At 53.9% G+C, this 19593-nt stretch overlaps 1 protein-coding gene across 1 annotated transcript in view; it reads right to left on the reverse strand.

Moving 5' to 3' along the window:
- LGR6 (leucine rich repeat containing G protein-coupled receptor 6) overlaps window positions 1–19593 on the reverse strand; it is a 118558-nt gene that overhangs the window by 85547 nt on the left and 13418 nt on the right. Inside the window, exons 2-3 of the mRNA XM_045787893.2 lie at window positions 5634–5705; window positions 3053–3124 (exon numbers count right to left, since the gene is read on the reverse strand). Of these exons, the coding sequence (XP_045643849.1) occupies window positions 3053–3124; window positions 5634–5705 (144 nt within the window). The remainder of the gene's footprint in view (window positions 1–3052; window positions 3125–5633; window positions 5706–19593) is intronic.

Consider the following 19593-nt stretch of genomic DNA (forward strand, 5'->3'; position numbering starts at 1 on the left):
CCTTTCGCTCCCTCTTTCCCCCTCACCTCTCTCTCTCTCTTCCCCCCTCCCTTTCTCTTCCCCCTTTCCTCTCTCCCTCCCCCCTCTCTCTCCCTCTTCCCTCCCCCGCCCTTCTTCCTCCTCCATGTGAGGCAGGAGCCATTTAGGACAGAACAGCCTCCTCACAGGCCAGCTCCACACGGTCAGGCTGTGGGTCAGGATACAGGAGCTCCAGCCTCCTCCGTCCCCTCACCATGACAGGACACACAGGGCAGGCGCCCTCCAAGGGCCAGGCTCTCTCCCACACACCAGCAGCAGCAAGAACTGTGCTTCCCTTAGGACAGTTCCGATGGTGGTGATGGGCAGGGCCAGGGGCAGTGAACCCAGGTTCTCAGCCTTCCCGACTCTAGAGGACAGACATTCCTACCTACAGTCTGGAGAAAAGACGTGAGACTGGAAATCCCCTGCAGGGCTGGCTCTCTCCACAGGAGCCTGGCCAGAGCCTGTGGGCTCCAAGACTTGGAAAAGCAGCAGAGGAAGGAGAGGATCCAAGAGTAACACCTCCAGGGCAGGCATGGGGCTGTGGTGGGAAGGACAGAGGGAGGGGTCTGCCACCGTCACTTAGGAGAAGATCAGAGAGGGAATCCCCCCTTCTTTGTCCTTTGCTCCTGACAGGAAAGAGGCGGTGCCCTGCAGGGTCAGGCCTGAGAGAAAGGAAGATGTAGTTCAGGTAAGAGTCTCAGACCCCAAGAAGACAAGGGAGTAGCTAAAGGGACGGTGTCCTGGTACAAAAAGAGATTATTGTCCTGATAGTGGACTTTACTGCCCTATTTTTTTAAGTCACCAAGGCTCTTTTTAAGATTTTTTATTTATTCGTTTTGAGAGAGACAGCAAGAGCACAAGCAGGAGGGAGGGACAGAGGGAGAGGCAGGCTCTCCACTGAGCAGGGAGCAGGACTCGATCTCAGGACCCCAGGATCATGACCTGAGCCAAAGGCAGATGCTTCACCGACTGAGCCATCCAGGTGCCCTAACTGCTCTATTTTTCTTGCAGTTCTGAACACTGAGCCATGGAAGGACAGGGCGGCAAGAGAATCAACATGAGGCATCAGAAAGTCCTTCTTGCCCAGATGCAGGAGGAATCCCCTGCTTTGAAGCCCTTGAGTAAGAGAAGAAGCTCCCCAAGACCACCCAACTCCTCTCTCAAGTACAGAACTCTGCAGGCAAAGAACTGACACGAAGGCTTTGGGGACCAGGTGGTCTTCAAGGAGGGGGCAACGTGGGGGTCAATGACAGAGTGGGGAGTGGGAGTCCCGCTGTCCTTGGCTCCAACCAGCAGCCTCTCCTGGCCGCCCAGCTCATGGAGCCAAGGGCGCCGTTTGCAGAAAGGGGGCGGGAGGCTTGTGGTTTCTCTGAGGCTTTGATTTATTGCCTAATGCAGGCAAAGAAGAAAGAAGAGGCTCATCTCTAAGCTCAAGTCTTAGGAACGGGACAGGAGTCTCACATCTTCTGAAGGCCCAGCAAACAGAGCCCGCTCTCTAATCCTGGCTGCAGGTCTGAGCCTGCCACTGGGCACAGACACGCCACCAAGCAGGCTGCCTGTGCTCTGTGTCTGGCTCGGGATGCCTCCCCACACCCCAGGGCAGCGATGTTGACGGGGATCAAGACAGACCAAGAGGAGAAGCAGGAAGGAAAAGTGAGAGGCGGGGCACAGAGGGGCAGAGGGAGGGAGAGCAAGGACTGAGACAGAGAAGGGGAAGGCAGGAGAGACCTGGAGACTGAGGCGGGGGAGAGACCCTGTAGGACCCAAGGGCACTGCAAAAAGGAAGGGAAGGACACGAGACTGTCACAGCCTTGGAGTCAGAGACTCAGAGGCAGATCCAGAGAGAGGCTAAAGGCCAGAGGGGTCCAAGACCGGCATGAAAAGGAAGAAAGTGCTTAGCCATGGACCATGGACTGCTGACCACCTAAAAGCCTGAAGCTCACAGGCCATGGGTCCAAGGCCATTATTGCTGGCCCATAAACAACTCTGAGCACACTCGGAAAAGAGATTCCTTTCTAGGTGGCTATAGCCCCAAGCCAGGCACAGGACTGGATTTCAGCCCCTTCTTACCCATTCAGCCGGATGCTCTGGTGCAGTAAGCAACCTGCTCAACCATACAAAGAAGACCTGCAGGTCAAGTGAGGGCTGAGGGAGCAGCAGAACTGGGGAATGGCTCACCAGCTTAGGGACGCTCCAAATGCTCATTCTATTGCTCCAGGATCAGCCTTCAAGACCCTCATTTTCTTCCCAAACACGTCCCTGTGGTGATGTGCCCTCCCCAGCACCCCCTCCTACCCAATTTCAGACCCTAGGCATCCCCTTCCCCTGTGACCTTTCATTCTCACTCCTCATGAGAACATGAGGGGAGCCTTGGGGGAGACAGTCTTGGTTGGGACAAAGTGAGCCACGGATGGGGATGGAAGGAGATGGTGCCTCAGTTTTTTCCTTCTCGAAAATGGGCCATCAGTTCAATAGCAAGGGGGTAAGTTAGTGAACTAACACAAGGTCCTCTCCAATTCTCACTTTCCTTTTGCTTTAAAGGAAAAATAAAAGGAGCTGGGATGAAGAAGCCTGAAAATAGAGGGAGGAGGCAAGATATTTACTGTGGGAACGGGGACTCAGAGGCATAGCTGCAGAGACCAAGGTTGGGTCTCAGGAGGAAGCACGGCCAAGGAAATCCAATCTGGATTCCTCCTCTCCTGGCCCAATAGGTCTCATGAGGGGAGAGCAAAGACCTGCCTTTCTGGTCATTAGTCACATTACAAACAAACAGACAAACAACGATACCTGACTTCCTGACTTCCGTGGAGGGTTGCCATAACTATCGGGTGCAATGAAATGTTTGTTTACAAATCAGAAGGTTTGTTACAGAAAAGGTGAAAGCAAAGAAATGGAAATCACAATTAAAATGAAAAGTAAAGATGAGGAAACCAGCAAGCCAGTGACAAACCAAGACCCAGGTTACAAATCTGCAACCTGCCCACAGTTCTCAAGGTTGCATCTGTGGACAACGGGGAAGACTTATACTTACAGGATTTTCAGGCTGTAGAGGCCAGAGAATGCTTGTCCCGGGATGTGTGAGAGATGGTTCCCTGAGAGACGCCTGCGAACCAGGGAAAAGCATCAGTGATGTTGGCAGGGAACCTAAATGGGGGGAGTGGGCCCCCCCCTTAGTCAGCATCTTGGGATTTGGGAGGGGTTGATAACTACCATTTATTGATAACAATAAACGTGTTCAATGCTTCATGCCCATTCTCACTTAACTCTCACAATAACCCTGTGAGGTGCCTAGAGTTCTTTCCAAATTTCAAAGAAGGGATCTGAGGCGCAGAGAGGAGGTCAAGTCACTTCCCCTTAGGGTGACAGAGGTAGGCAGTGGCCCAGACCTGATTCGTGTCTAGGCTCCGGGCTGCTCCACAGTGTCACGTCCTCTCCCCTGCTAACCTGGATGACTCACCTGCCGCCCTCCACTGCCGAACTGCACCGCATCCTGTCACCAGGGGAGGGCCAGGTACAGACAGGGTGGGATCATGTCTCCCCATGCCCTCAACTACACAGCTAACCCCCGCTAATCCAGTAGGGTTAGGAAATGGGGTTTTAGAATTAGTCCAACATCCGGGTCTAATAAAGTATCTCCACGTTTGTCATGGGGTGATCACCAGTTCTAAAGGGAGCAAATGTGACAGAATAGCCCTAATGCCCCAACCACACTGAGCAGAGTCGAACCGCGGACGATGCGGAAGGCACCTGGGATCTCCCGAGTCCCCAACGACGTTATTACGTACTTCGGTTCCTACTGAGACACTGTGCGTGTAGAGTCTGGGCTGACATACCTCAGAAGCTGTTGTTTTCTTTTTTAAAAATATATCTTTAATAAGAATCTTGTTATTTGGTATTTGCTTTAAAAAAAAAATTGCATGGAAAGGCATCATGATATCTGAGGTCCCCAAGCTTGGACCCTATAGGTGGGCATTTGGCATGGAAAGGTCCTTTAGCTGGAACCTTTAAAAGGGGCCCAACCCCTTCTCGGGGACCCAAAGATGGAAGATGAGCCTTCGGTTCTCAGGCTGTGCCGTGGATGCCACCTGTCCCGGCGCCTCAGCCTTCACGCCTGCTTTTCGCTCCCACCCAAGATGTGGCATCTCCACCTCAGAAGGCCCCTTGCTGCCTCCAATTCCGTCACTTCCTTCGAGCACTGGCTTCATACTCCTCCCCCAGGAAGGCTTCCCCGTCCACAGGCTAGACACTCCCCCCGACACACACCCTGACCACTTCCTTACCCAGAACCCCCAGGGGTCCACATTCCCCTGCTCACCTGCTGGGCACAGCTCTGCTGCCTCACCTAGAAGCTCCCTGAACTTCTATCTTGTTTTCCCCCAGAGCATCTTGAGCTTGTCTTTCACACAGAGGGGGAGCTCAATAAGTATGGGGCCTAGAAAACCCAGCCACGGCCCTGGGGTTGATCAAATCCTAACTCCAGCAGGGGCAGGCTGACAGCATCTTGGGGGAGCACTGTCTAGGGTGGAGATAGGAAATCGGTTAGGGCAGCAGCCGGGCCAGGGTTGGGGTGGAACTGTGAATGTTTTCAGAGCCAGGAGCGCATGCTTTGCAAAGTTTAAGCAAACCTTAGTAGAGCCCTGAGGATGGACAGTGGTGCAAAAGCAAGAAAAAGCAGGCTGGGGACAGGGGTTAGAGGTTAGGAACAGGGCTGGGATGAATGCGAGCACTGGGAGCAGAGTGACCTGGCTTCCCCAAGCAGACAGGCCGGGCACTCTAACAGAAGAGATGATTTATTCACAAGTACCCCTGGAGTCTGAGGCCAGCCCCAAGGACTGCAGACAGAGAGCAACAGCTGTGGGAAGGCATTAACCAGGGAGGAGTTGCTGGAGGAAGTGGGCTTATGTGTTCGGCCGTGATAGAGGAATGTATTGTGCCTGACATGGTGGGCACCGGTTGGAGGGGAAGTCTCCTGCTCAAATGCAAGAGGGGAAACGAGGGCAGTGAACATGACTGGCCTCAATGGAGCAAAGTTGGCCAGGCAGGTTTAAGCCAGGTTGGACGAGGGCCTTAGAAGTAGATCCTTTGGGCACTGGGGAGCCAGAGAAGGTTCTTGAGCTGGTGAGATGCTCCCTGAAGACAGGCAGAGTATATTGGAAAGGAGGCTGGTGCAGTGGGAATAGAGAACAAGGGGTGCTGGGAGGCTGGTGCTACAGCAGTAGCAGTGGGAATAGAGAACAAGGGGGTGGAGGTGAGAGACACTGCAGAGAACGAACCACCGGGACATGGGGGTGGCTGGTAGCTGGACACGAGGGATGAGAGCAGATCAAAGATGACACCCAGGAAGAGAAGCAACCACTGACAGAGGGGAACCACTGATAGAGCTGGCCTCAGGGAAGACCGAGAGCCAGATTTCTGAGTGCCTATTCCATGTGGTCCCACAGGGCGGCTGGGATTCACAGATGGCCCAGGTATGAGCTGAATACGCTGCTATCAAGAACAGCTTCCCACTCCCTTCCCTTTGACCTCCAGCCCTCCTCCCGGGGAGCCCTAGCTCCTACAGCGATCAGTGGTCCCAAAGCTTCGCCCCCGAGCCCCAGAAAGCATCTACTCACAGCTCCTCCAGGAAGCGCAGGTGATGGAAGAGGCCAGGCTGCAGCTCCGTGAGGTTGTTCATGCTCAGGTCTCTGCATGGAGAGAAAATGGGAAGGGAGCCGTGAGCTGCCCAGTGGCCCCGACCTGTGCCATCCAGGTCCAGACACCCACAGCACACCCAACACACACATACACCCTGCCATCTCATTCCAGAGCCAGCCTGGCAGGAGCAGGTGCAGTCTCTAAGAGTGAGCACTGGGCTGGGAGTCAGGCCTTCCAGGTCCGTGTGTGTGCGTTCCCTCCATGGTTTCCAATTTTGCCCTCTGCCTTTCTCCTCCCTCCGCCAGACTCCCCCAGGAATGGCTGCGGTTAGGACTATGAGGGAAGCTGACCTCCCTGTCATGGGAGAAGCTAGAGAACCATTCATAGAGCTTCAGAGCAGAAGGGGAGGGGTCACTTAATACAAGCAATGCCTCATGCATTCTTTTTACCAAAGGGGGATCCGAAGCCTAGGGATTACTGCCATTTCGCTATATGGAGCAGGTTTATGCAGTATTCACGCACTCGTGTGCTCATCCCTGCAATGGCCATTTATTCGATCCCAGAACCAGTGGGATTTCCCTGCCCTCGGAGCTCTCTGCCAGTCCCTTTCCTGTTAGCTTTCCTCCCGTAGACTCCTGCTACCAGAGGACCTCCAAGCAAGTCCCAAAAGATGCCAAGCTTCCTGAGGCAGATCCTGACCCCTCCATGGATTCCTACCGTGGATCATTCCAACCTTCCCATACAATGTGAGAGACCCAGTGGGTGATTTCAGGATCACTGTCCTCTAAAGATACCTTGACACAAAATAGCCACAATATTAACAGCTGACACTTACTAGGCCTACTGTGTCAGGCACTGGCTAACCTTTAACCAAATAATTCCAGGTAATTCTCACGACAGCCCCAAGGTAGATTCCGTTGTTATCTCCATTTCACATTCAAGAAAACAAAGAGGAAAAAACATTGAGCTTTGGAGTCAAAGGCCCTGAGGTCAACTCCGTCTTCTACTTATTTATCAGACCTTGGGCTCTTAACCACTGTGACCCTCAGTTTCCTCATCCATAAAAATGAGATGAATAACAACAAACCCCAAGGAGGGTCCGTATAAACAAGCCAGTGCTTACAGACTGCCTAACAAATAGTACATACAAAATTGATATTTGCTTTCTTCCCTCCACCTGCCCTCAGTGACCTGTGGGCAAGGGTCCTCACCCAGCAGGCCTGGGAGCTAGGTGGGAAGGAGCTGGTGCTTTCATTGGTTGGTCCTGCACTGTGTTAGCATTTCCTCGGTTTGTGCCTGGGTGAGCCGTGAGGTCTCAGAGTGCCTGTGTGTGTGTCTTCCACATTTGGGTTCCATCCTATTTCGAACGCTTAATAGCTGCTTCCTGCCTCTGCCAGCACCCTCCCTGAGGGGTACAGAGGTGGGTCCGAACCAGACCACCAGATCGCTGGGCACCACCCCCCCCCCCCCCGCCAGGCCTGCCTGCAGCTTTCTCCCTTCCCTAGGAATGCACTTTTGCTGTCAAACCTGAACGTCTCCATTTTCCCCCAAGAAATGAGCGTGCTTTATGTGGATGCTCAGAAGGGCAGGCTGGCGATGATGGGGAAATGTGTGCTTGGGAGCCCAGTTCCAATCTATAAAAAGACTGTTTAGTCTCAAATGTTTTATCTTTGATAAAGCTTAGACTCCGGACGCCATGTCCTCTAAAGAGGGAAGACATTCCGTTCAGGGTAGAGCCAAGGAACTGGCCTGCTGAACTCAGGGCTGCTTCTTGTCCACAGCTTCCTCTCTGCTCCGTGTGGAGACAGGAGGGCCATCCCTGGGCCTGCCCCGTCCAAAAGAGGGCTAGGCAGAAGGGGGGGGCTGGTATGCTGATGGCCACGGCTTAAGGAGCAGAACCAAGAGAGTTCATTGATGAATTTTATGTCAGAGTTTTGTTCTCAGGATGTATCTAGACTCCACTAGCCTGGGCTTCCGGCAGAGAGGTAAAGATGCAGGGGTGCACCAGACTGTGGCAGGGGAAGGAATGGCAAGGCCCACAGAACCTGTGTCTGACTGGACTCCACCCCTTAGAGTCCTAGGCCTGGCGCAGTCTCAGCCAGGCAGGGAAGCACGAGGTGCCCCAAAAACGATTACCTCTAAATATTTACCCTGTGCATTTCTGGACGTGTCTCCACAGGAGTGGGAGCGGGAGTTCAAGGAGCACGCAGGGCATGTGACTCAGACCTCATCACTCAGCTGTCCCTCCAGGGGCCGCACCTCAGAGGCTCTGATGTGGCTCCATGCCCCCACCCCACTCCCTCTGCCCCCCCACCCTGACTAGCGGCCTCATTGTTCTCCCCTGGGGAGGAGGGGGCCTGGACCCCCCAGCCCGCCTCCACATCCTGCCCAGGACAACACAAGCCCAGCTGCAGGGCTCGGTAAGGGGGGGGGGCATGGGAGGTGGATTTCCAATGGTGAGGGGTGGTGGGAGCCCCATTCAGACCTGGCCTTCTCACAAAAGGCAAGGCGTAGGGCTGGTGCCCAGGAAAGGGAGAGGAAGAGGAATGCGTAGAGCTGAGAGAGGGAGGTGCAGGGCAGGTTTCAGAGCTGAGATCCTCCAAGCGGATGCCACAGGCCCTGGGAACGGTGGAGGGCCCTGGCAAGAGGCACCGGGCCCTGCCTGGGAGGCGAGGAGGTGTGCCTGAGCAGTCTCTGGGAGGGAAGCAGCATGCGGGCACTCTGAACACAAGGGTCGTCCTGTGAAGTGATGGTTCTGAGACAGGACTTTCCTGGGGGCTCAGCTGTCCTTGTGCAAGCCGGCGAGCACATTCAGGCCATGCTTGGACCCAGGGCAAATAAAGAGGGCAGCCAATCCTGGGGGCGGGGGCGGGAAGCTGGGGTTTGCTTGTGGCTGCATCTGCTTGGCTGTATGAACTTGTCAGTATCTACGGAGGGGGCTGTATTGGGGTTCATGAGCTCTTGGATGTGCTTGTCTTGTGGGGTGCTGGGCACGCCTGTGCCGTGTGTGAGGACACGTGTGTATCTATAATGCGCGCATGGGACTAGTATACTGTTAAAAGTCATAAACGTTCTCAGAGCATCACGTGTTATAAAGACAAATTCTTTGGGAGAAATAAACAGCCTCACCGAAGTCTCACTCCTGTGGTTGGAAACCTTCTTTGGCTGTGTGACCCCTGGCGAGCCGGGTTCCGTCTCTTGGCTACAGGGCTCCTCTCTGGCCCCTGTCCCGGCCCCAGGAAGGGGCACAGGTCGCTCAGTGACACTGTTTGTTGGTTTCACTTGTGGCTGAATTAGATTCTCCATGCCTGAACCCAAATGCTCCACTACTATCGCCCCGTGGCCACTACGAATACACACGTGCACACGCATGCGTATTCGCGCACACACGCACGCACGCACGCACCAGCGCTCTCCAGGACCAGCTTCCTGGGCATGCGTGTTGACCTGTGCAGTTGCACGCACACCCACGCGGCCCAGCTCAGTTCCATTCTCTGCTGTTGTCGTTTGGGAATCCTTAATAAATTTTGAACAGGAGGCACCACATTTTCATTTTGCACCGAGCCCAGCACATTGCTTCTCTCAATCAGACTGCGGGCGGGGGGGGGGGGGGGGGGATTGAGAGGATGGGTTGCAACCCCATTCTGAAGTTTTCTTGCAGGACCCAGAGGGGCTACATGTTCTTTTAGCTGGACACAGCCATGGGGGGGAGGTGCAGGAGAGGGTCAGGGGGCGAGGCTGGCAGGAGGGGAGGGAGGGGAGGGAGGAGAGAGAAGAGAGGGGCAGCCCTGGGCACGGGAAGTGGAAGTTTCTGGCTGCACGTTAGGAAAATGTTCTCAGAGCTTTACACTGTGAGGCACCAGACCACCCAAGGAAGCTGGGTGAGGCAGTGTCACCATGGAGACAACAGGGTTTGATAAGAGGGAGGATGCTGGGGAACTAAGGGGACAGACAGCAAGACCTGAAACTGGGTGGAGGGGGGGCCTAGGGTACCCTCCCCCCTGGCAATCTGGCTGATCCCCAAGGGCACTGGTGAAGTTGTTCTGTTTGCATTTTTCCTTTGGGAGAAGAAACAGAGAAAGGCGAAGCCCCTGGGCTCTGCTGGAAGGGACTGTCCCCACCTAGCTGGAGAAGCCTCCCAGGAAGCAGGGCCCCTTCAGCATTGTCTCCGCTGTGGGCTAAAGTTACCCGTCTCCACAGCCAGGTAAAGGGCAGTTAGAGTGACCAGGAGATAAGCCCCGGTCCCCAAGCGTGACCACACCCCAAGGTTACCTCCTCCATGAGGCCCCTGCCCAGCCCATGCAGGCAGAGCTGGTGTGGCATCCTCCGGGTGCCTACAATATTCTGTACACGCTCCCTCAGTGACGATGACTGAGCTCCTGCCATGTACCTAGCACTGCACCTGCCTTCACTATTACCCCAGCACAAGGCTAATTAGCTGCGTGATCCTGGTCATGCCGCTTGACATCTCTAAGCCTCCATTTCTCATCTGTAAAATAGGGATAATAATAGTACTCACCTCACGCTAGTTGTAGCAAGAATTATGCGAGTTACTAAATGTAAAACAAACATAGTGCTTAGTAAATATATCTTATTAATGTTATAGTCATCTAACCGAATTATAATGATTAGTATATAATAACCCATATGACTATGAGTTTCAAGGCGAGGACTTAATCTTAGACCTCTCTGTATCCTCCAACCCTAGTGGGATGCCTGGCAAATAGGGGTGTGCAATAGACACCCAAATTAATGCATTATAGACGGAGATCGATGATACAGCCTTCCCCAGCTTCTCTTCTTGTGGCTGACAACCCTTGCTCCTAGGAAGTTCTCCCTGTTTTCTAATTTGAGTTTTTCCCACTGCTACATAAACGTTACAGAGGGCATAACCTCTGTAAAGAACCTAGTCGGTGCTTAGTCCCAGTCTGATGCACAACCCGTGGGGCCTATTGCTAACAACATCTCTCAATCCAGCATCCTCTAGAAAAGGTAAAAGTGAGGTCAATCCTCTGAAGGATCCCTCGGGCACCTACAGTGGACCTTCAGGTTTCTCTTTGGCCTCTTCCTTTCAGGGTAACTGTCTCTGATTAGGGCCTAATGGGCTGCCACAACGTTCCTTCCCCACAAGGGCCAGGCCAGGCCTGGCTCACTTCCCACCAGGATGGGAGACAGCTTGGGGGTTGACGGGTAGCAGGACAAGCCAGTGTAGATATAGCCCACTGTGGGGGATGGGGGAGTCCCTCCCACTGAAAAGGGCCAGTAGACAGGCTGGCTGCCACGGGCACCATCTGGCGCTCAGGGAACACTTGCTGAATTCCTCGGTCAACAAGAGAGGCAGGTGCCACGGTAGAGAGGGAAGAACGTGGAATCCGGAATCAGGGAAGCTGGTTCAATCAGGCCATACTGAGGTCCCCTCCAGCCCTACAGATCATTCTTTCCTGACTGGCTGCAGTATGCCCAGCACAGGGGTAGGCATCTGGAGGAACAGAGACAAAGCACAGGGCAGGGTCTGGGCCCTCCAGGAGTTTACAGTGTTGCTGGGGAAGGATTGTTTACTCACAAAGTAGCAACAAAAAAACCCCACATATGTACTCTGCTTTGCGGTTTACAAACAGCTCCTGCAGCCACTATCCCAATTAAGTTCTGAGCTGTGTGTCCAGACTCGAGACTAAAACAGAGGCTCAGAAGGGGGAAAGGGTAAACCACTATGGCTTCCTGGGGCAGAAACGAGGGTGGGGTGTATATGAGACATGAGCAGCTTGCAGAACTGAGTTCAGAGTGGAAAGCACCCAGACAGCACCCCATGTTACGCAGTGGGGGAGGGGGCTTGTCAGCAGGGTGGACAGGACTGGCCATTCACCACAGGGCTGTTAGAATCCCTGGCCTCACTCCTTAGTACTGGTAGCATCTCCCAGTTGTGACCGTCCGAAACACCCCAGGCATTTCCAAACACCCCCCTGAATGAAAGTTGCTTTCCTCTTCTTGCACTCCATCAGTTTACAAGTGAGGAAACAGATCCAAAGCTGGACAGAGTGACCTGAGGTCACACAGCAAGTTGATGGCAGCGAGAATTAGATCTCCTAAACCCCAGGCAATGCTCTCTCCACCCCACCACATTGATCTTGGGTTTCCTAAAGCAGCCTCCCCTGCCCAGTTGACTCCCTTAGGTGGCACCTCCTTATCGGAGATGACGTGGTACCAGCTGTCTTCTTTGAGATTCTAAGCACACTGGTTGACACAAAGTTCTCTTGGATTTTTGCAGTTTTCCCAGATTTCGAAACAAGGGAGTGTACTCCAATCAGGATAAAATGTATCGGTCTTCACATGACAGCAGGACACATTCTCTTAAGCTTTGTACAAAGTCCTAGATGAGAACAATGCTGTAGTTTTCAATACAAGGACTATTGCCTCATTGTGTCATGTCCTGACTCCCATGTTTGTAACGAGCATGTCTTCCAGACTGGAGTGGCAGGAGGGTGTGGAATGGAGGGGCGTAGTGGACAGTACAAGAGAAGCTGGAGGGGTGGACGAGGTGGCCCTACCCCCCTCCCCTGACTTGGGGCTCATTTCTAAGGGGAGAGAAAGTCCCCCGTGGTTTCTCAGCAAAGGTGAGGCTCGCGCAAGTCAGATTGAACCAGAGAGAGCCAGGACCCCCAGAGCATCCTCGGGCGACCCAACTCATTCAGGGGGAGCAGGGAGGGGTAAGGGCAAGGGAAGGAGACATTCTTACAAGTCAAGCAAAGAAAAGTACAAGGTGGTTTTTTTTTTTTAAAGCCCTGGGTTAAAAGACCACCGAAGTCAGGGAATATCGCTCATGGGTATCATGATATTTCATCTGTGGGCGTGGGTCTCAAGTTCTGATGGCAGAGTAAGGAGGCCAAGGAGGGAAGAGGCCCAGGAGAGGTCCCTTCTACTCAAAGATGCTAGATTTGGGATTTCGTGGTTTGGTGCCATCAGAACCAACCTCAGACCAAACGCTATGGCTCTGCCTTCTTCTTGTCAAACAAATAAGGGGGTAATCTGATGGCAACAGCATGCCAAAGGTGTGGGTGCCTGGGCAGAGCGAAGAAGGGGACAGGCAGTGGGGATGGAGACAGAGTTCTAGGATGGGCTCTGACCCTCAGTTCCTCAGGGCAATCTCTTTGTGAGGAATTCAGGCTCATCCCAGGCTAAGGGACATCTCTGGCTCTGCAGGGTAAAGTGGCTAAGCGGGGTGGCCCACGGAGTCCCCGAATTCCCGTCAGAATTATTACAACATTCAGGTGCAAGGGCTGCTTCCGCCCAGGCAATTAGTCATGACCCTCGGAGACCTTGCATGGGGTAGTCAAGAGTTGGACCAGTGAGGGCTGTCCCTCTGCCCATGCCCAGAGCCAGGCGAAGGTTCTCAAGAGCAAAGCATGGCCCAGGGATCGCATAATGTGTGTATGTGTGTGCTTCTCCCCCACGGCCCAGCCATGCCACCCACAGGTGGAGAGGTTAAAGGGCCGCGGGCCTCCTGGGCCCAGGCAGGGCTGCAGTGTGGTCTGAGAACAGCCCGCTAACGTGAAGGGACAGAGCCTCTGGAAGCTGGGGAGGACGGGTTCCGGACTCCCTTCTGTCCGCTCTCCCTCCTGAGAGGCAGCATAGACCACCGGCCGGTGCAGTACCCAATGCCCACATGTGATTATTTCACTTTAAGTTCATTAAAATTAAATCAAATTAAAAATTGAGTTCCTCGACTCCACTAGCCACATTTTAAGGATCAATAGCCACACAGGGCTAGCGGCTACCACGATAAACAGTGCGATCTAGAGCATGTCCAGCATCAGAGGGACATTGGACGGCACAACGACAGCCTCCGGAGTCGGACCTGTGTTTGCTCTCCAGTTCTGCCACTTACTGGCTGTGTGACTTTGGGCAAGTTACTTCACCTCTCTCTGCCTTAGTTTTCTCACTGGTAAAGTGCTCAGCCAGTGCCTGCCACAGGGTAAATAAGCAACTGATATGACCCGTGAGCACCTCTGCCTGCCTCTACCATTCACCGAGACCCAGCTCGAGTGCCTCCTCCTACAGGAAGCCTCCGGTCTTCATCCGTACATCCATACATTTACTCATCCAGCCATATGTCATTCAGCCAACATTTACTGAGCACCCCACAGGCCGACCCTGGCCAGAAGGACTGAAGACGCCTGCAGCAGGAGCGGAGCGAATCAAGCCAGCCAAGGAAGGCAGCAGTGGCTGTACATTTGGGGACCTGCCCACTGAACCCCGTCAAGCTCTGGTCTCCCCTGACCCACCAGCTCTTTTCCAGCCTTTATTCCCATCTCTGGCTCCATCTAGAAGGGCACCATTTCCATACACAGAGGTGTTTGGGTGTGAATTCTGTCTGCCCTCTCACACTTGAAGCACCATACAGAGGACGATGCCATCGCATTGGGTAAGACCTCACCAAGGGGAAGAACTCTGTGTCCCTCCTCAGACTGGGAAATCCCTGAGGGGTGGGGTAGGAAGCCGAGGGGGCACAGGTGGGAAGGACTAGGGCCGCATGAGGACCAGAGGTGGAGTCCACTTTGTGCGCGGACCACAGCCCTGAGTCCTGTTTGTTCAGCAGCTGAGGCTCTTGGTGCTGCTGTCTTGAGCCTTTATTTCACTGGATAAAGGGACAGGGTGTGTCTGGGGGTGGAAAACCGAAGAAAGGCCCCTCTATTCAGAGTCACATACCTCCTACCCCCACATCCCAGATGGAAGCTTTCCTCTCCTATGAGGATCCCTTCGCCTTCCTGACCCAGCAACTCCACCTACCTCCACGGACGGACACAGGAAGGAGCACCCAATTGCCACCTACTCCCACCCCACCCAGGAGCCCCACCAGGACACCTTTTGCACCTGGTCCCAGCTTCAGTTTGAATCTAGTGGGAAAGGGCAGAAGCTGGAAGCTCGAAGCATATAGTAAGAGCCAATTCTGCTGGGGCAGACCCTGGGCTTTACAAAGGCTTTACAGACCCATTTTACAGAGGACACTCAGCAAAATCAAGGTCCCTCTGATGCCAAAGTCCCAAATTGTGTCCAACCCCACCCCTCTGCCTCTCCAGTTCCCCTCCATTTGAATGTCTTTCCCAGTATATAGAGTTCTGGGACATCCTTGGTCTCATTTAATTTAATCCTTTTATCAAGCCAGGGAGTGAAGCAGTATTTATTCCTATTTTAAATGAAGAAACGGAGGCTGGGAGATACCGAGTTACTTCACATCTACTCACACAGCGAATAAGTGGCAGAGCCAACCCCCCCTCCCCCACCAGCTGGCTCTGTTGAACCCAGTTGCATGGGAGCCGGGAGCCAGTGCGCAAGGCGGCAGCTCGCCCCCCAGGCACCCGTGTCCATGTTGTGGGCTGCCCCTGGGACTGAAGGGCCCGGAAGCAGAGAGGCAGCCGCTGCAGCTCCGGGAACAATGCAGAGGGATTAAGGCTGCCCGGGAGAGCCCCACCCATCTCGTCATCCGCAGGCTCTGAGTCCCGCTCCCAGGGACCCAGAGAACCAGTGGAACTTTCCGGAACTCTGCTCCCCTCCTCCAAGCCCACCTGGGCGCGCCTCGCCCTACTTTCCTGGTCGGCCTCGGGGAGGTCCTGCCACACCCGCGCCGCAGGCAGGCTGCTGAGGTCCCGAATGCCTAGAGCCCCCAGGGACTCCTGCCGCCTCCCCTCTGAATCTCTCGGGTCTGCTGCCTCCGTCCCACCCTCTGGTTGGTGTCCCCAACAACCTACCCTCTTCCCCAACTCCCTACCTATTGGGTTCATCGGACTTGCACAAAGACTAGATGTAAGATCCGGATCTCACATCCCTGCCCAGCAAGAAGTTCTTCCTGAAGTCTAACCTCACTCCCTCATGCTGCAGTTGGACTGAACAGAGTTCTGCGCCTTCCGTTAGGATGTAGTAGTTTGTGGGCTTGGGTGTCAGACTGCCTGAGTTTGTATCTTGGCCCCACCACTTACCAGTTGTTTGACATTGGGCAAGATACCTTTCCTCTTTGGGCTTTTAGTTTCTGCATCTCTAACAGGTTACGTAATGGTTCCTCTTAGGGGAATTGTGAGGGTTACATGGGAGAATCCTTGTGTGTCGGGGGTAGTGGCTGTGCCTATCAAGTGGCATGAATGCCAGTTAACATCCCTCCCCTCCCCTGCATTCAACCCCTACAGCTCTTCCTCCTGGAGAAGCAGCACAGTAGGGTCACAACGGAAATAGGGTGGGGAAGCAGAGGGGAGGGGAGGGGAGGGGAGGGGAGGAGAAGGGAGGGAGGGCGTTCTGGGTCAGCCCTGCCCTTAGGAAGCACCAGCTGCTACTTCTCTCTGCTGCTTCCAAGTGAGTGCCACCTGCCCCAGCCCTGATCTTAGCATCCTTTGATCTTCTGATCTCTGGCCAGGGTCCCCCAGCCAAAGGCATTCCTGTCTCCTAGGCCTCCTCCAAGGAAGAGCAAAGGGCTGGGCTCCTGCCCCTTCCCCCAGGCTCCTGCCTCCTCCCTGTGCGTGTGTGTGTGTGTGTGTGTGTGTGTGTGTGTGTGTGTGTGTAACCAGGACTGCCACAGAAGCCCTGGGACAAGGTAATAGTCAGGTTCCATCTGAGGTAGTGGTGTCTGGGGGAGAGGGACATGGAGAAGGGCTGGCCACTGGACTGCCACTGGGCATGGTGCCCTGGGCTGGGACTGGACCCTGCTGGAAAGGTGCCTTCAGCCTCAGTTCCTTGTTCCGAGTGCCCTTGTGTGCAGAGCCTCGCTGAGCACTGGAGGAAGCATGTGTGCCCGTGTGTACAGACAGGGAGGACTCCGCAGCCGGAGGAGAGATGCAGAACCATAGACCCAGCCGGACAGAGCCTTGAACGTTAGTGCTGGAAGACTCTCCAGTGCCTGGGCCTCAGGAGGAAGCTGACCTGCGGTAGCCAAGAGGGACAGGTTTAGCCATTAGAAAGTGGCCTGAGTACTTTGCAAAGTGGGGGACGGGGCTGGGGTGCTTCGGTTGGCAGTGAGGGATGGTGTAGTAGGCTGAATGGTGGCCCCCCAAAGACACGTCTACATCTTAATCTCCGGACCCCGTGAATGTGATGATACTTAGAATAGGGTCATGAAGAGAAGGATCTTGAAATGAGGAGAGCATCTTGGATTATTTGAATGGGCCCTAAATCTGATGACAAGTGCCCTTATAAGACACACAGAGAAGAAGGTGATGTGGAGACAGAGACAGAGATTGGAGTGACATGGCCGCAAGCCAAGGGAGCTGGCAGCCACCACAAGTTAGAAGAGGCGTGCAGTGGATTCTTCCCTAGAGCCTCTGTAGTCAGTGGAGCCCTGCCGCCATCTTGATTCTGGGTTTCTGGCCTCCAGCACGTGAGAGAATCAATTCCTGTTGTTTTAAGTCACCCTGTTCGTGGTACTTTGTAATAGGAGCCACTGGAAAGTATACAGTAAGTAGTCAGATGGGTCACAATATACTGCTCGGCCCTGCGGCCCTGCCATGGGCTCCCCCTTCCCTCAGCCCTCTCCTCACCCTCCTCCTCCCTCCTGATGCCTCAGACCAAGCTGATAAGCCATTCTGCACATCACCTAGGAAACTCATTCTCACCCAGGAGACTCCCCGGGATCTGTGGCCCCGCTATCCCACTCCTGGATGAACAACCAACAGAAACACATCCAGATGCTCACCAAACGCCGTACAACGCCATCCACAATGCCCCCAAACCGGGACGTGTCCAACGCGCAGCAGCGGTAGGATGGATAGACCGCGTTGTGTTCTCCCGAAGTGAGTATGCGCAGCAATGAGCGAGAGTGAGCGATGGCTGCAAGCAAGAGTGTGGTGTGGACGGATACCTCAAACACGGCGAGGGGAAGAGCCCAGACATAAAAGAGTGCTCCATTTATGTAAAGTGCAAAACACAGGCAGTACGCACCTATGTTGTTAGAAATCATGACAGTGGTTACCCTTGGTGGGGAATGGGTAGTGCCTAGAGGAAGGCATGGTGGGTGGAGGATTTCTAGAAAGCTGTGGACATTCTGTTTCTTGGTCTGGGTGCTGATGATGCCAGTGTACTCAGCTTGTAAAAATTTAACAGGCGATAGGTAGTCTTTTCTGTGATGTATATTATTCTCAAATAAAAAAAGTTAGTTAAAAGAAAGACTCATTCTGAATATCTTCCATGAACCTCAAGCTGGCTAAGGGTTCCCTCTAGATTCCCACGGCATCTTGTCAAGACTTCTCAACTTTTTACCTCATTGGATTGAAATCGGAAGTTTAATCCACGACTCAATATCATCTCACTCATCTGTGGACTCCCAGGACATTGAACACAGGCTCTGGCACATAGTAGGTGCTCAAGAAACACTTACTGACATCTGTTGGCATGGCCAAGGGCTTTGGTGTTCTCAGACTTCTTTCCCAGAGTTCCCTAGCCATCGGTCCCAGCACCCTGGACCACCGCAGGATTCCATGGTGGGACACACTCCTCCCCACTGCTGCTCCCCACCTCCTGAGTACCCCCACGACCGGCCTGTGCCTATCCTCATCCAAACACGTACAAGGCGGTAACCTTCTGACCCACCAGCCTGAGATCTCTACTAGCACAGACCACAGGGCTCACTCATCTTGGACCTTCAGAGCTTAGGCAAGAGCCAGACACACAATGTGGATTGAAGAACCAGGAGCCTCAAGTCCCTGGAGCTCTCTCTCCATCCAAGCCTAGAGGCAAGCACATACCTTTGTTCGTCTTAGCTTGTTTGAAACTGGGTGGAAATTTTCAAAAGATGTGTTCTTTAAAAGAAAAAGTAGTAAAGAGAATGAATAGGAAAGGCAAAAGCTTCTAAGTAGAAGGGTTTATAGAACAGATGTCTCACTCTAATGAAACCCAAGCCTGGCCACGAGCTGGCTAACTGGCAGCTTAAGAGGCTCCCCAGTACGGCTCCGTGCTCACCGCAGCCGTCTGGGTTGGGTGCCACACCTCCGGCCTGCAGCGGAGCCAGGTTAGGGCTACCACCAAGTCTGGAGAGGGTGGCCCTCCCTCCCAGCATCCCTGCACTCTCTCTCAGGTGAGCACACGTGCTTCTGAGGCTGGTTTCTGCTCTGCACCTCCTGCCTCTGGCCATGCATTAGTGATTCATCCGTTAGTTCTTTCCTTCCCTCATCCCACCAATACTTTCGAGCACCCTTGTGCAAGGGGCTTGTGCCAGCCCTGAGGATACCAGGGAGCATTGGTGGCTGGGGCCCTGCTTTCCAGGGCTTCCCAGCCTAGTTTGGGAAACACCCCAGTAACCAGAACTTCGATCCCAGGGGGATGAGCCCTGGAGCAGAGCAGGCACACAGAGGGGAGCCCTCTCCCAGGGTTGAAGGATTAGGGAAGGCTTTCCTGGAAGAAGAGACATCTCGGGTATCCCCTTGTATCCGAAATCAAGCTGATGCTTCCCCTGCTTCCTCTGAAGACTGGCCCCCAGAGCTGCAGGCTTCTTGTCTGAACCCTTCGCTTAACCACATCCTTGAGTAAATCACAGTGATGTCCACGGGGCTCTTTCTTATTGCCCTAGATATAAGCCAATGGGGCATCACCTAAGTACAAACTAGGTTAACGCAATTCTGGGTGGGAGGGTATGGGGGGGGAGTGGCTGGCCAGAGACTGAGCTGATGGGGTGACTTACGGCAAGGAGAAGCTTTGGGGCAGTCCCTGGCGCACTCCAAAAGGCAGATTCTGACTCAGTAGATCTGGGGTGGGGCCTGAGCTCCCGCACACACTAACAGTTCCCAGTGCCGACACTGCTGGTCTGCCACCCATACTTGGAGTCAAAAGGCTTTGGGAGATCCAAGGGACTGAAGAACAGAAAAAACCTTCTTCAAGCAACTCCTCCCAAATAGTTTTTCAATCACTTTTTTGCTAAGTATTGACCAGACTGACTCACAGAGATGTCCAGTTGTGGCCTGGCCTGGA

Source organism: Ursus americanus, chromosome 2 (genome assembly GCF_024610735.1).
Source record: "Ursus americanus isolate L20-20 chromosome 2, mUrsAme1.1.p, whole genome shotgun sequence".
NCBI lineage: Eukaryota > Metazoa > Chordata > Mammalia > Carnivora > Ursidae > Ursus > Ursus americanus.